We start from the raw sequence: 11,796 nt of genomic DNA, 5'->3' as shown, positions 1-11,796 counted from the left end.
GTCAGTAAATGTCAACAGTTTAAAGGTTATTATTGTGAAAAACGATGCCCTCAAAAGTGGAACTTCCACTTTTCCGAAACAATATTAGAAAAAACAAAGCTAAATACATCGCACAATTATATCGCACCCATTTAACATAAAATAGTAGGATTTGAATATGTAAGTATCCACCTACAATAATGTAATCTACCTTTATCTGATCAAAATTGTAGGCAAAATACAATATGGAGAATAACCAGATTTCTTGTTTAGCCTTCCAACTTCGCTCGTCAGTCAAGAACAAACCTAATATACTTACTCTCTCGACACCAACATTAGCCTACCTACTCTTATCCTTTGATTCAATTGAAGAGCAGTCAACCTCATTCCACGTAAAACAACCTCACAACTTCAAAGCTGAGCTTCTGAGAGACTTGCAGTACATCTCCAACTATTTTCAACAAGCCAAAAGCTTGAAACTTTACAGTGATAATTACACTGAAGACACAGAACTTATAGACATTACAAAATTTAGAAATCTAATTTTTATCGAATTTTCCAAATTCAATGTAAACACAGTGAAAGGAATTCAAGTGCTGCGCTCACAATTACAAAAACTAGTGTGTCAAAAAACTTTAAATACGTTGAATGACATTTTGAACAACTGTGGGGCTGACAAAAGTCAGGCTTCTTGTTGGAGTGAACTGAAAGAAGCCAGTTTCATCAGTAACGGCATTTTAGAACTGGACCAAAGCTTGGAATGTGCCCCTTGGTTACACACTCTAGACCTCAGTCATAATGAAATCACAAACATAGAAGCAGTAAGTTGTCTGGGCAATCTGAAGACCTTGAATGTGTCATATAATAAATTGGAGGCGGTGCCGCAATTCAAGGGGCAAATCTGCAGTCGCTTGCAGGTAATTAAATTGAGAGCGAGTGACAGACCTGACGTTGACAAGGGTGACAGTCAGGTGTGCCACAACGGATTCATATGTCATTTTCGAAAATCAGCAGAATAGTTGTAATAAAACACATTTTGCGTTTCTTATTGTTCAAAACGTAAAGAGAACGAGAGTTCAGTGCGTTTAGTTGCTATTGTACACTACAACAAAAGGTTTGTAGTGCAGTTTTGGACAATAGAACGCAACGACCTTGAACATTCGTTGGTAGCAGATGGCGCTGCGCGACTTCGATTCGGGGTCAAATTTAAATCGCCTTTGTTGCAGAACGTCGTGCTGAAGAACAACTTCATCGAGGACGTGACCGGCCTGCGCTCCCTGAACAACGTGTGCGTCCTCGACCTGAGCAACAACTGCCTCATCGACCACAAGTCCTTGTTGACTGTCTCCCACTTGGCCACCCTGCAGTGGTTGAACCTGAGAAGCAACCCCCTGAGCTTCCATCCGAACCACCGCAACCGCACCGCGAGTTACCTCCACGTGAACACGGCCTCCACGCACTTCGTTCTGAACCACGTGGCCCTCTCCAAAAACGAGAAACGACTGGTGGGCTCCTATTACCCCCTCCAGTCGAAAAACAACAGTCTGGCCAACGACTCGCTGAACATGGCGACCGACAGGGTGAGAAAAGTGCGGCAAGTGGTGATCGAGGAGGAGGCGTCGAGCAGGGAGAGCACCGTGCTCGTCCGCCCTCCCACGCCCAGACAGTACCTCGAGACGAAGAAGCAGATCGAGGACCTGCACGAGAAGTTCGGAGAGTCCTGGTTGAACTCGCAGTCGGGGTTGCTGGACGTGTTGGGGTTGGAGAGCTTCTCCTTGCCTCTGTCGACGAGTCCCTACGAAGCGGACTTCACGATTTATTCGGGTGACTTCGACAAGGCGGCGCAAGCCGAGTCCACACCTCTCAACACCAGCGACATCTTGAACGAAGAGTACGACAAACACGATGCGACGCCTGACACGTCGCTCGACGAGCCGGACGTCGAAGGAGAGGAGAGCATTTACTTGGCAACGATCAAAACCGAGACGGACCCCATCTTCATAGTGATAGGACCGACGCACCTCTCCGAGAGGGAGTGTTCCACCGGGAGCGAGCGGGAGAAGTGGCACCTGGACAGCATCCTCAGTTGCGAGATCGTCGACGAGAGCGCCACCACGGTCCAGCTGGACTTCGACACGATGAGGAAAGACAAGAAGCAGAGGATCTACGTGTTCGAGGAGGAGATCGACGCTTTCGTCGGACTCATAAAGAACAAGATCAACTCGAGGACGCCGAAGAAAGAGGACGACGTCAAGTTCCAGTGCATGAAGTGCTCGGTGGTGTTCAAAAAAATCAAGAACGGGTCGATGTTGGGGGAGGCAGTCGTGCAATGCCCAAGCTGTGATAGCACTCTGGTGGTCGAAGCTGAATAACACCACCACAATTTATTTCTACGTACGCCAGACTGACGAAAGACTTCTATTTACATATTGTATTTATATTTTAATTTTTAAGCGAAATATATGCTCTCGTTACGTTACAAAATGTGAAGACTGACCGTTTTTGAGAAAACAACTTTATTACATTTTGTTACAAGTTTTTGAATAAATTATGTAAACGGCAGGATCGAACAGCTGCAACGACACGATTTTGTTTTAGATCCCGCGTGTTCGACGGAAGTAAACTGTCTTTGCCCAATTTTTGGACGTTCTACAGAAAACAAACGATAGGAAAGAATACACAAATTTTTGTACGCACCACTAGATACCTGAATATTAAAGAGAAACTTCGGTTTTTCGGTCATTCACGAAATAATAGAATTAACAATGATTGTTTGCCTCGTTGGCAAATGGCTGCGCGCGACCTTGAAGCTTCACTTTGTATTCCACCGCCCTCTAGTGGTACGACAAAAACTAGTGCAAACGTACAACAAAATTTAGTCCCTCCTACACAGAAAACACATTAATTCCTATTTTGATAGTCACTCTATAAAAATATCACTTCAAGTACACAACTGTCATTTAAACTGACTAGTTGGCGCTGTCATTCAAACTGACCCTCATTTCCCGACACTCTATTGTATTGTCAAATTATGATTTTCAGTTTTTAACTTAACATTCAACAGTAAAAAAAACTTTGACAGCTGAGCTGACTCCACGTGACCCTCTACTTTTGATATTGTTCGTCGACCTGAGCTGCGTTTTATTTCAACTTATTATTGGCGTCCCGAATAGAAATTACAAATAAAACAATAACCCATAACCTCAAAGTAAGAATTTTACATGTGGGGGCGCTCTACTCGCTACCGTCGTTAAAATCCGTCGAAGTTTCCGTATTGAAGTCCGTTATGATGAACCAACTGGGCACTTGCCACAGGTGCGACACTTTGGCCTCCATGTTGCGCTCGTGCTCCTTCAGGCTGCTCAAGTCGTTCTTCAGCTTGACATGCCTCTGCCTTAGGGCGTTCAACTGCTGGCAGAGGGCGTTCTGGGTCATGGCGGTCTCTTGGAGTCTCCTGTGCAGCGCTTGGATTTCTTTTTCCTGCCCTGAAACCAACGTTTAGTCTATGCGCAAATCTCTATAGACACGTACTTGACACTGCTGATACTAGACTGACCATGGAGTCGTAAACTGAGTTGGAAGTTGCGTTTTTCTCGTCGGGTTTGAGTTTTGATATGTTGGGCATGGCGTCGAGGCTCGACTCGTCGAGAGAGGTGCTCAGGATTCCGCTGTCCGAAGCTGATATGTCCAGCTCGCGCTTGATGTCGCCGGCAACGGATTGAGTGTGTTGGCGGCCCTGCAGGTGCTCACGCTTGTTGTGCAGGTTGTGGAACCACTGGTCGCAAGTCCTGCAGTATAGTTCCTCGTTGTCCTCGTCCTAAACAATCACCAATAAGATTTAAAGACAAGCTTTAACTTCCAACTCGACTTACGTCAATCTCATCTGTGGCATCCATATCGCTCTCTGAGAGCACGTTGTTCTGCAACCTGTTGCGCCTCTTCTTGGCCAGATAGGCCCGGTACGCGTCCGACTGCCGGTACTGCTTCAGCTCCTCTCTGTACCGCCTCTTGTCCTCCTCAGCCTTAGCCAAATAGGGCCTCTTCTCCTCCAAGCTCAAATTCGACCACTTATTGCCTATAACTTTGGTAATCTCGTGAAAAACTAAATTGCTGTCTTTGAAAAGCTTGCGCTGTTCGTTCAGGTACAGATTATACCCGGTGGCGGGCGCCTTAGGGGGCAGATTCATGAGTTCAGGTTTGCGTTTCCTGCCTTTGGGCCAGCCGCCCCTCCGCTTGGGGGGTTTGTGCACGTCGATATTGGCAGCCTTGTCTTGGGGATTTTGGACGGGCGCAACTTCACTCCCAACTGTCAAAGACCAAATGAAGTTAGCTGTTACACAATTTTCAAAGTAGAACCTGGCTTGGAGTCCTGGATCTTGGCGCAAGGTAACGTCTTCATCAGGACGAATTTGGGGTCCTTGGGGGCGGCCAGCGACTCGGCGACGAAGCCGCCGGAAACGAAACCGACGTCGCTGCACTCGCTCGAGAAGCCATCGCTGTCGGAAGTTAGCGACGTTTTCAGGCAGATTTTGTCGGGGATCTCGACGTTCTGCTGTGAGATCAGCTCGGTCGCCACGTTTTTTAAATCCTCCACTGACAGGTTTAGGTCGGACGACGAGATGGCGTCGCTGAGTGACATGCATACCAAGCTGCAAAGTTACATAAACGCATAATCATCCACCTGAACCCGCCATCATTACCCTTTGCTAGTCTCGACCAAGATGCCGTTCTGCAGAAGGTCGTAAGCCTCGTCCATCGTACCGTAACTCAAAACATTCTCTTCCATGTTAACTTTTTCCCAACATTTAACACCATCCACTATTCCTGATGATTATTACTTTTTCTTGCAGTTTTTCCGCAAAATTCCCACCTGAAATCCACCTCCGGACCGTCCCAAAGCAAATTATCGCCGATTTGATTCGTATCGCCGCGAATGGCCCGCCTTAAGACACCACTTCTACCTGATTGTCAGCTGGAGCATGTGCACGTCGTAAGTACAAATATTCACACTCCGGTACAGTCTTTGCCGTCTTAATTGCTACTCAGATCTAGACTATTTTAAAGAGCACCCAATACTACTCCTCTAAAGCGTTTGCGACATTGGGATTATTATAAAAAAAATCTTAAAACTTCACATTAAAACACAACAACTTCAGTACTAGTGCTGCCATTGTTGGCGTTTCGGCGAACTACACCAAGCGCTAAAATTTAAAAGATACTCTTGACACAATTTATTTACTCCATAAAGAAAAATCAAGACGAATATCATTATTAATTACCAATTACGCAACTCCCAATATGATTCTCTTGTTGTTGTTACATTCAATCTTTGTACAGTTGGTTGCCTACAGTCTCCTAGAAATTCCCAAACAAATTAGTTTTTGTTTTCAATTTCGCTTTTCATACATTGTCCACGAATCTCGTGCCGAAAATTGTTACGTTGTGAAGAGTACACACGCTTCAAATTTAGTGTGAAGTGTAGTTGAGAGCATGCCGTGGCACACTTTCAAAGTCGTGACACTTTTATATGCAGAAGAACGTCCTTGCATTGAACTTGTTAACGAGTCTAAAATGATGATGCCTACTTTTTTGGTCTTTATGAGGGTTTTTCAACGAAATTACGGAAGAATAGAAAGTTGTTTACACATAAGAAGTGTGTGGGAAAGTTAATTTTTGTGGCATTGTTAATCGGTGCAATTCTCAGTGCAGCACGGCTGAAATTATTTGCGAATAATTTTTATTGCGGAAGAATAAATTGAAGAAAGTGGCTCGTACTTGTACGTACGGAAGATTTTTTAACAGGTGTCCAAATGAAGATTACTTTATTTGCGAAGAATGTTGTGGTTCAGCAGGTTCTTATTTTTTTCTAAATCTATTCTTGTTTATTTTACTAAACAAATTGAGAATAATGAAATCATGAGAATGTGACCGTGATTTATGTTTCACTTTACTACCGTAACGATAAAATGTGGAATTGCACCGTCTTGTTGCAAGAGGATTTTTTTATGCATAATTCAGGACTCGTTTCGGCTTCATTTTCTTTACATCAATCTTACTCTAAACTGTAATCTCACAATTACCTCTTCTTGCTTTTAAAACCATAAAAATGTGAAATTTTTCTTGATTCTGACAGTGAGAGTTGCAGTAATTTGGAGAGCACCATTATGAGAAAATGTGCTCTTGTTAGCACAAACTATTTTTTAATTAAACTGAATCATTGTCCCCCAAGACATTTTTTTAAATATATGAACACCATTCACGTTGTTTTGGTACAATGGGAGGCAATCATTAATTTTTTTAACGTTGGACACACTGTGTGACATGCGGACCTGTCAAAATGAACATAACATGTTGCTGAATCTGACTATTCTTCTATTGCAAACTAGTAAAACTGACAACAATGCACTAGACATTGACGCTATTTATAACCTCAAACTTAGAAAAACATAACTTTTTATAGTATTGCCGTTATAACTTTTTATCTGCTCCGCCCACTAAAATTGACCAATCAGAATCAAAGCCAGATTCAATCTGTACAACTTTTCATCACATTTGCCACCTAAAAAAGTTAAGGTTAGAATTTTGCTGTCAAGTCCACAATTATTGTTTTAGGTTCTAAAAAATAAAATGTCATTAAGACAATTCGAATGTCAGAAATTTTTACTGTGTAAATCAGATCATCTTAACAACCTATTTGATTGGTAACTAAGAAAATGAAATGGGCGGGGCAGATAAAATGTTACGTTGTCCTTAGTATAACAATACAGTATAGTCCAAATAAAATAAAATGCTTACACAAAAAGAAGAAGATGAATCAATTTTGCAGAATAAAATTCATTTTGAAACTTTATTTAAAAAAAAGAAATTTCAATTTTCTTTGGAATCTGTAGAAATTATTCGAAAGTTTTTTACCTTGAAAATTAAGTTTTCTTATCTATTTAACCATATTCTTCGTCATTTGTTACGTAATAACCCTCATATGCAGTTTTTTTTTGTACTGCATACCTCGACCTGACCAGATTTAATCCAATTGATTTCGCTTAGATTCTATTCTTACTGCATATTTTCTCCCCCGTCGTCTTGTTCTTTAACATTTTCGATAATTGCCACAACATAAATCTGGTTCAAGATTTTCTAATTCCATTTCCTTCGAAATTTAGACATTTCACGAAAGGCTTTCACCACTTTTTCCAGTCCCACTTCCGAAGCAGCCGAGAAAGGCACGACATGCGCCACTTCAACAAATCAAACAACATTTGCAACAACAATTACGGAGGTGTCCATTTAAACCGGGAAATTTGAGGTCAGCATGGACAAAAGTGGAAGTGCCAAGAAACCGTGTCAAGTCTTCTAGTATTACACATTTTATTCAACAACAATTAAAACAAGAAAATACAACGGCGGCAAACGTATAAATAAATAAATAACGTAAATACAACAACGAACAATAATAAATAGTATAGTTTGATCACGTCTTTGGTCTGAGCCTGTGGCCGAAGGCGTCGTCCCTATCTTGCTCCGCCTCCTCCGTCATCAGGTCCTCCTCGGATTGGTCGTAGTCGTCGTACGTCGGCTCGTCGTCGTCGCGCGATTGGCTCGCCCCGTCACGTGACCGCGTCTCATCATCAGGCACATAGATCGAAACCGGTACCTTGTTCTTGGCCATCTGCATCAGGTTGCTGTTTAGCTTGCCGGCGGCTTGCAACGAGGCGAGGGACTCCGCCGTCTCCTTGTTGGGGAGACTCACGTAAAATCCCTCCGGTTGCGTGGTGTCGTTCTTCTCGCTGGGTTTGGCGTCCGGCTCCACGTTGTTGCCGTCTTGTCTGGTGTCGAAGAAGTTCTGCACGTACTGGGAGTGCACCACTGACTCCGAAGCTTCCGGTTCAAGATTATAGGCGGCCGTTACCAGAGACGTCGACAACTCCTTCTTCTGGGCGGGCTCGTCGAAGCTGCTCTTGTCCATGGCCACGTGCTCCTGGGAGAGCTGGTCGACGAAGTTTTGCGGTTGCTGGGGCAGCAGCGACGGGAACTGCTGGAGGTAGTCCTGTTGGGAGTCCTGAAGGATCGGCACCGCGATCGTGGGGGACTGCTGGGAGTAGGCGTTGATCAGGTGGTAGAGTTCGTTGGGCCCCAGGTTGGTTCCCAGGTTCTGAGAGTGGTAGGAGTTGTCGAAGTAATTCTTGTAGGCCAGTTCCGGTGCTTCCGTCACTTGGTACTGGTGGGCCTTCTGGATCTGGACGTACGAGACGACTTCCGGTTGTCTCTGGATTTCGTGTTGTCTCTGGACTTGGGGCTTGAGCTCCTCCAGAACCAGAGGCTTGTCGGCTGGACTCAGATTGGGTGCTGGGATCGTGTGGATGGGTCCTTTTTCGCCGATCTGCTTGATGGTCTTGATGGGCGTGGGTATGTTGTTGCTCTGGACGTGAAAGTCATACTCTTGTGCCAAGATGGCGGGCGACGACTGAAACACCTTCTTGGGGAGGACCGGCGCCGAGGTCATGTAGTGGGTCTCGACGGGCGTCCTGAAGGTGGTCTGGGTGTGCTTCCAGAAGGCCCTGACGGGCACCGCCACCGGGCGGTTGACGGACGCCGACACCCCCATGGGGATCTTGTGGTGGTTGGGCATGTGGACGGGGATGGGGCGGGCCCTGATGGGGGGCCGGGGCGGGTGCTGCTGCCACTTCTTGGCGTAGTGATGGAACGGGGGCGGCTTCGGGAAGGGGGGCGGCCCGCGGTACTTGAGGCGGGGGTACTCGGCCAGGGTCAAGTGGGCGGCGAGCAAGACGGCGAGGCAGACGTCGATCTGGAAGAAGAAGCGGTTCAGCGGGAAGCGACATCGAATTCGTTTTTGAACGACCAGTGTAGGTCAGGTGGAATATTACGACGGATCGCATTCAATGACCTGGATATTACCGGTAAACAGTATTTTAGATGCTCGAGTTTTACCGGAGCAAATATGGAGAAATCTAATGATCCAGGTCAGTGTATGGACGACCGGGTTGTTCCTTCCGGAGTTTCAGAAGTGGACGAAAAAATTCAAATTGTTGGAGTTTTTGTGGCGGACAAGTAGGTCGATGGATGTTTTGGCATAATGGGAGGCCATGGAAAATTTCAATTTAATTTGATAGTTAAGCTCTCTGTTGAATTAGGTTATGTTTTTCTAAGTTTGAGGTTATAAACAGCGTCAATGTCTAGTGCATTATTGTCAGATTTACTAGTTTGCAATAGAAGAGTAGTCAGATTCAGCAACATGTTATGTTCATTTTGACAGGTCCGCATGACAAGCACTTCAGTGACGGGAATCAAACGTGTGTCCAACGTTAGAAAAATAAATCATGGCCTCCCATTATGCCAAAACAACGTGAACGGTGTTTAAAAGTTTTAGTTTTTAAAACCTTTTTTGTTCGACACGGTCAGAATTTGAGAATTTTCTCCTATGTGAACGGATTTTCATAAATGTCACCACTTGTCAAAACGAAACGTCAAGCTAATTTTAAAGATTTTAAGCGATTTGGAGCCTTTAAGGGGCTCGTCCAACAAAAAAAACGTTGTATTCAACTCGTTCTTGTGTCAATTGGGCTTTTTTGGCCCACTCGTGCCAAAAAACCCCAATTTACACAAGAACTCGTCAAATAATAAAATAATTGTAGAATTATTTTTGTCTGAAAATAAAAAAAAAAGTCAAAACGCCATATTTCCATTTTGAAAAACAAAAAATGTTTGTAAAAAAAATTGTTTGACAGTTAAAATTGACTATTTGACTGATTTCTTTTTTATTTACACTTTAAATCAATTTGCAATGCTTTTTCGTAAAATTGTTATAGAGAAAAGTTTCATAAATTGGCGAGCTCTTCCACTGGTTAAAATTAGCACACGTGTTTTTGAGTCACCCTGTATAATTGTTTACAGCTACGAATTTTATAAATATGCGAATATTGGTTTTATTTCATTTTGAAAATAGTGTAAAATGTCTTATTATTGCAGGAAAATTTATTTTGCAAAATGTAATTTGAAAAATACAACTTCTTGTTCAAATTTTGGGTGAAAAGGCGATCTCAAAGGTGAAAAAAGGTGTAGACTTACCTTCATTTTGCAAAAAGTAGACGCAAGCAGAACCAGGAACACGTTATCGGAGTCGTCGTTGAAGAAAACACACTTAAGTCGGCCACTGCAGTCAAAACACACTCAGTAAACTGAACAATTAGGTCAGTGAACCAACTTTTATACCGGAGAGAGACATTCAAATTCCGAATCATCTCTGACATGGCCGTTAAATTTCCTATCGAAGAGAAAACTAATCTGTCATCTTCGCCAATTATTCTCTCTATAATTTACCAACTGTTACTTTTTTCGCTTCGATTAATGGACTGAATGTAATAATTTCGGAAAGAGAATTTACTTACGGTTTTTAAGTGTCACACTTTTCGAGGTATGCGTGCACGGCCGTACGGGGCGGAGCGCGAAGTCGACCCCGATTCACAAAAAAAGAAAATATTTTCCAGTGTACTCCAAGTAAAAAAAAAAATGAAGACAAGTACGTTTTTGGAAAAAATATCTAATTTATATTCGTGAAATGTGCCAAAACGTGATAATAGTTATTTATTTAACGAGTTCGTGTGTAATTTGGACTTTTTTTGGCATGAGTGCCAGTTTAAAACTCGAGTGCAACGAGAGTTTTAAAGGTCCACGAGTGCCAAAAAAGCGCAAATTACACAAGAACGAGTTGAATACAACGTTTTTTTGTTCGACGAGCCCCCCCAAAGGCTCCAAATGGCTGAAAATCTTTAAAATTAGCTTGACGTTTCGTTTTGACAAGTTGTCAAATTCATCAAAACCCGTTCACACAGGAGAAAAATCTCAAATTCTGACAGTGTCGAACAAAAATAGTAGTTTATTTAAAGAGTTCGTGTGTAATTTGGGCTTTTTTTGGCATGAGTGGGCCAGTTTAAAACTCGAGTGAAACGAGAGTTTTTAAGGTCCTCGAGTGCCAAAAAAAGCGCCCAAATTACACAAAAACGAGTTGAATACAACGTTTTTTTGTTCAACGAGCCCCCCAAAGGCTCCAAATCGCTGAAAATCTTTAAAATTAGCTTGACATTTCGTTTTGACAAGTTGTCAAATTTATCAAAATCCGTTCACACAGGAGAAAATTCCCAAATTCTGACAGTGTCGAACAAAAAAAGAGTATTCCCAATTGTCTAAAAGGTGTTTGAATTTTGATTTTTCTATATTGAAAATCGATATAAGAGAAAAATTTATTTTGAAGAATGTAGTACTTGATATTTTTACATCACATTTTACAAAAACATCATTTCCATTCTCAAATGAAACAAAGATTTTTTGAAAACTGAACAACAACAGTTTTTGGTAATTTTTTCATTTTCATATTTGTCTGAAGCAATTAAAATTTGCTCCATTTTACGAAATTTGCAAAGGTGCTGCTTTCATTTTGTTTCTACTTTCTATTGGAAAACACAAATTTTTCAAATTAGGATAAAATTACTCCGCAATTATGTTTCTCTTCGATATTAATGCACCATAGAGCGAATTTCTTTTAAATGTCATTCCAAAACTAATAACTGGATAAATATCGACAAATCTCCGTTAATGTTTAATTATTTCCAAAAGCATTTGGTCTTGGCCAAAGAAACTTCGTCATTTATCTTTTAACATTTTTAGGAAGGATCATCTGACATTATAAAACTGTTTACCGTCACTGTGTGTTCGAGTATAATGTGTTGCATAAGCATAAGGCGCTGTCTTACTTACAATAAATTATCATCAGCATTTTAGAAGATATTGGTGCTTCATTTAAAT

General features: G+C 42.4%; 3 protein-coding genes across 3 annotated transcripts; 1 reads left to right on the top strand and 2 right to left on the bottom strand.

The window, feature by feature from the left end:
- The first annotated feature begins 1 nt into the window (after position 1).
- LOC138136172 (serine/threonine-protein kinase 11-interacting protein) lies at positions 2–2,469 on the top strand. Its single transcript, XM_069055230.1, has 3 exons — positions 2–159; positions 213–896; positions 1,206–2,469. The coding sequence occupies exons 2-3, from the start codon at positions 225–227 to the stop codon at positions 2,349–2,351; spliced, it is 1,818 nt and encodes a 605-aa protein (XP_068911331.1). The 5' UTR covers positions 2–159; positions 213–224; the 3' UTR covers positions 2,352–2,469.
- Positions 2,470–2,478: 9 nt separating this feature from the next.
- Positions 2,479–5,174, bottom strand: LOC138136176 (uncharacterized). Its single transcript, XM_069055233.1, has 5 exons — positions 4,680–5,174; positions 4,336–4,628; positions 3,852–4,285; positions 3,511–3,796; positions 2,479–3,464 (listed from the first exon to the last, which is right to left on the bottom strand). The coding sequence occupies exons 1-5, from the start codon at positions 4,763–4,765 to the stop codon at positions 3,214–3,216; spliced, it is 1,350 nt and encodes a 449-aa protein (XP_068911334.1). The 5' UTR covers positions 4,766–5,174; the 3' UTR covers positions 2,479–3,213.
- Positions 5,175–7,327: 2,153 nt separating this feature from the next.
- On the bottom strand, positions 7,328–10,335 carry LOC138136177 (uncharacterized). The gene is made up of 2 exons (XM_069055234.1): positions 10,063–10,335; positions 7,328–8,782 (listed from the first exon to the last, which is right to left on the bottom strand). Exons 1-2 carry the CDS (start codon positions 10,066–10,068, stop codon positions 7,448–7,450), a joined length of 1,341 nt encoding a protein of 446 aa, XP_068911335.1. The 5' UTR covers positions 10,069–10,335; the 3' UTR covers positions 7,328–7,447.
- Positions 10,336–11,796: the final 1,461 nt, after the last annotated feature.

Source organism: Tenebrio molitor, chromosome 8 (assembly GCF_963966145.1).
Source record: "Tenebrio molitor chromosome 8, icTenMoli1.1, whole genome shotgun sequence".
Lineage (NCBI taxonomy): Eukaryota > Metazoa > Arthropoda > Insecta > Coleoptera > Tenebrionidae > Tenebrio > Tenebrio molitor.
The sequence above is the reverse complement of the archived record's forward strand: the minus strand, read 5'-3'. Positions and strand labels throughout refer to the sequence as shown.

Excerpts from the sequence above, each read along its gene's own strand:
- LOC138136172 (XM_069055230.1), top strand. The coding sequence starts at position 225 with ATGGAGAATAACCAGATTTCTTGTTTAGCCTTCCAACTTCGCTCGTCA. Across the intron at positions 897-1,205 it reads AAATCTGCAGTCGCTTGCAG|AACGTCGTGCTGAAGAACAA; the intron begins GTAATTAAATTG and ends CCTTTGTTGCAG.
- LOC138136176 (XM_069055233.1), bottom strand. The coding sequence starts at position 4,765 with ATGGAAGAGAATGTTTTGAGTTACGGTACGATGGACGAGGCTTACGAC. Across the intron at positions 3,797-3,851 it reads ATGCCACAGATGAGATTGAC|GACGAGGACAACGAGGAACT; the intron begins GTAAGTCGAGTT and ends GTGATTGTTTAG. Across the intron at positions 3,465-3,510 it reads TCTAGTATCAGCAGTGTCAA|GGCAGGAAAAAGAAATCCAA; the intron begins GTACGTGTCTAT and ends CGTTGGTTTCAG.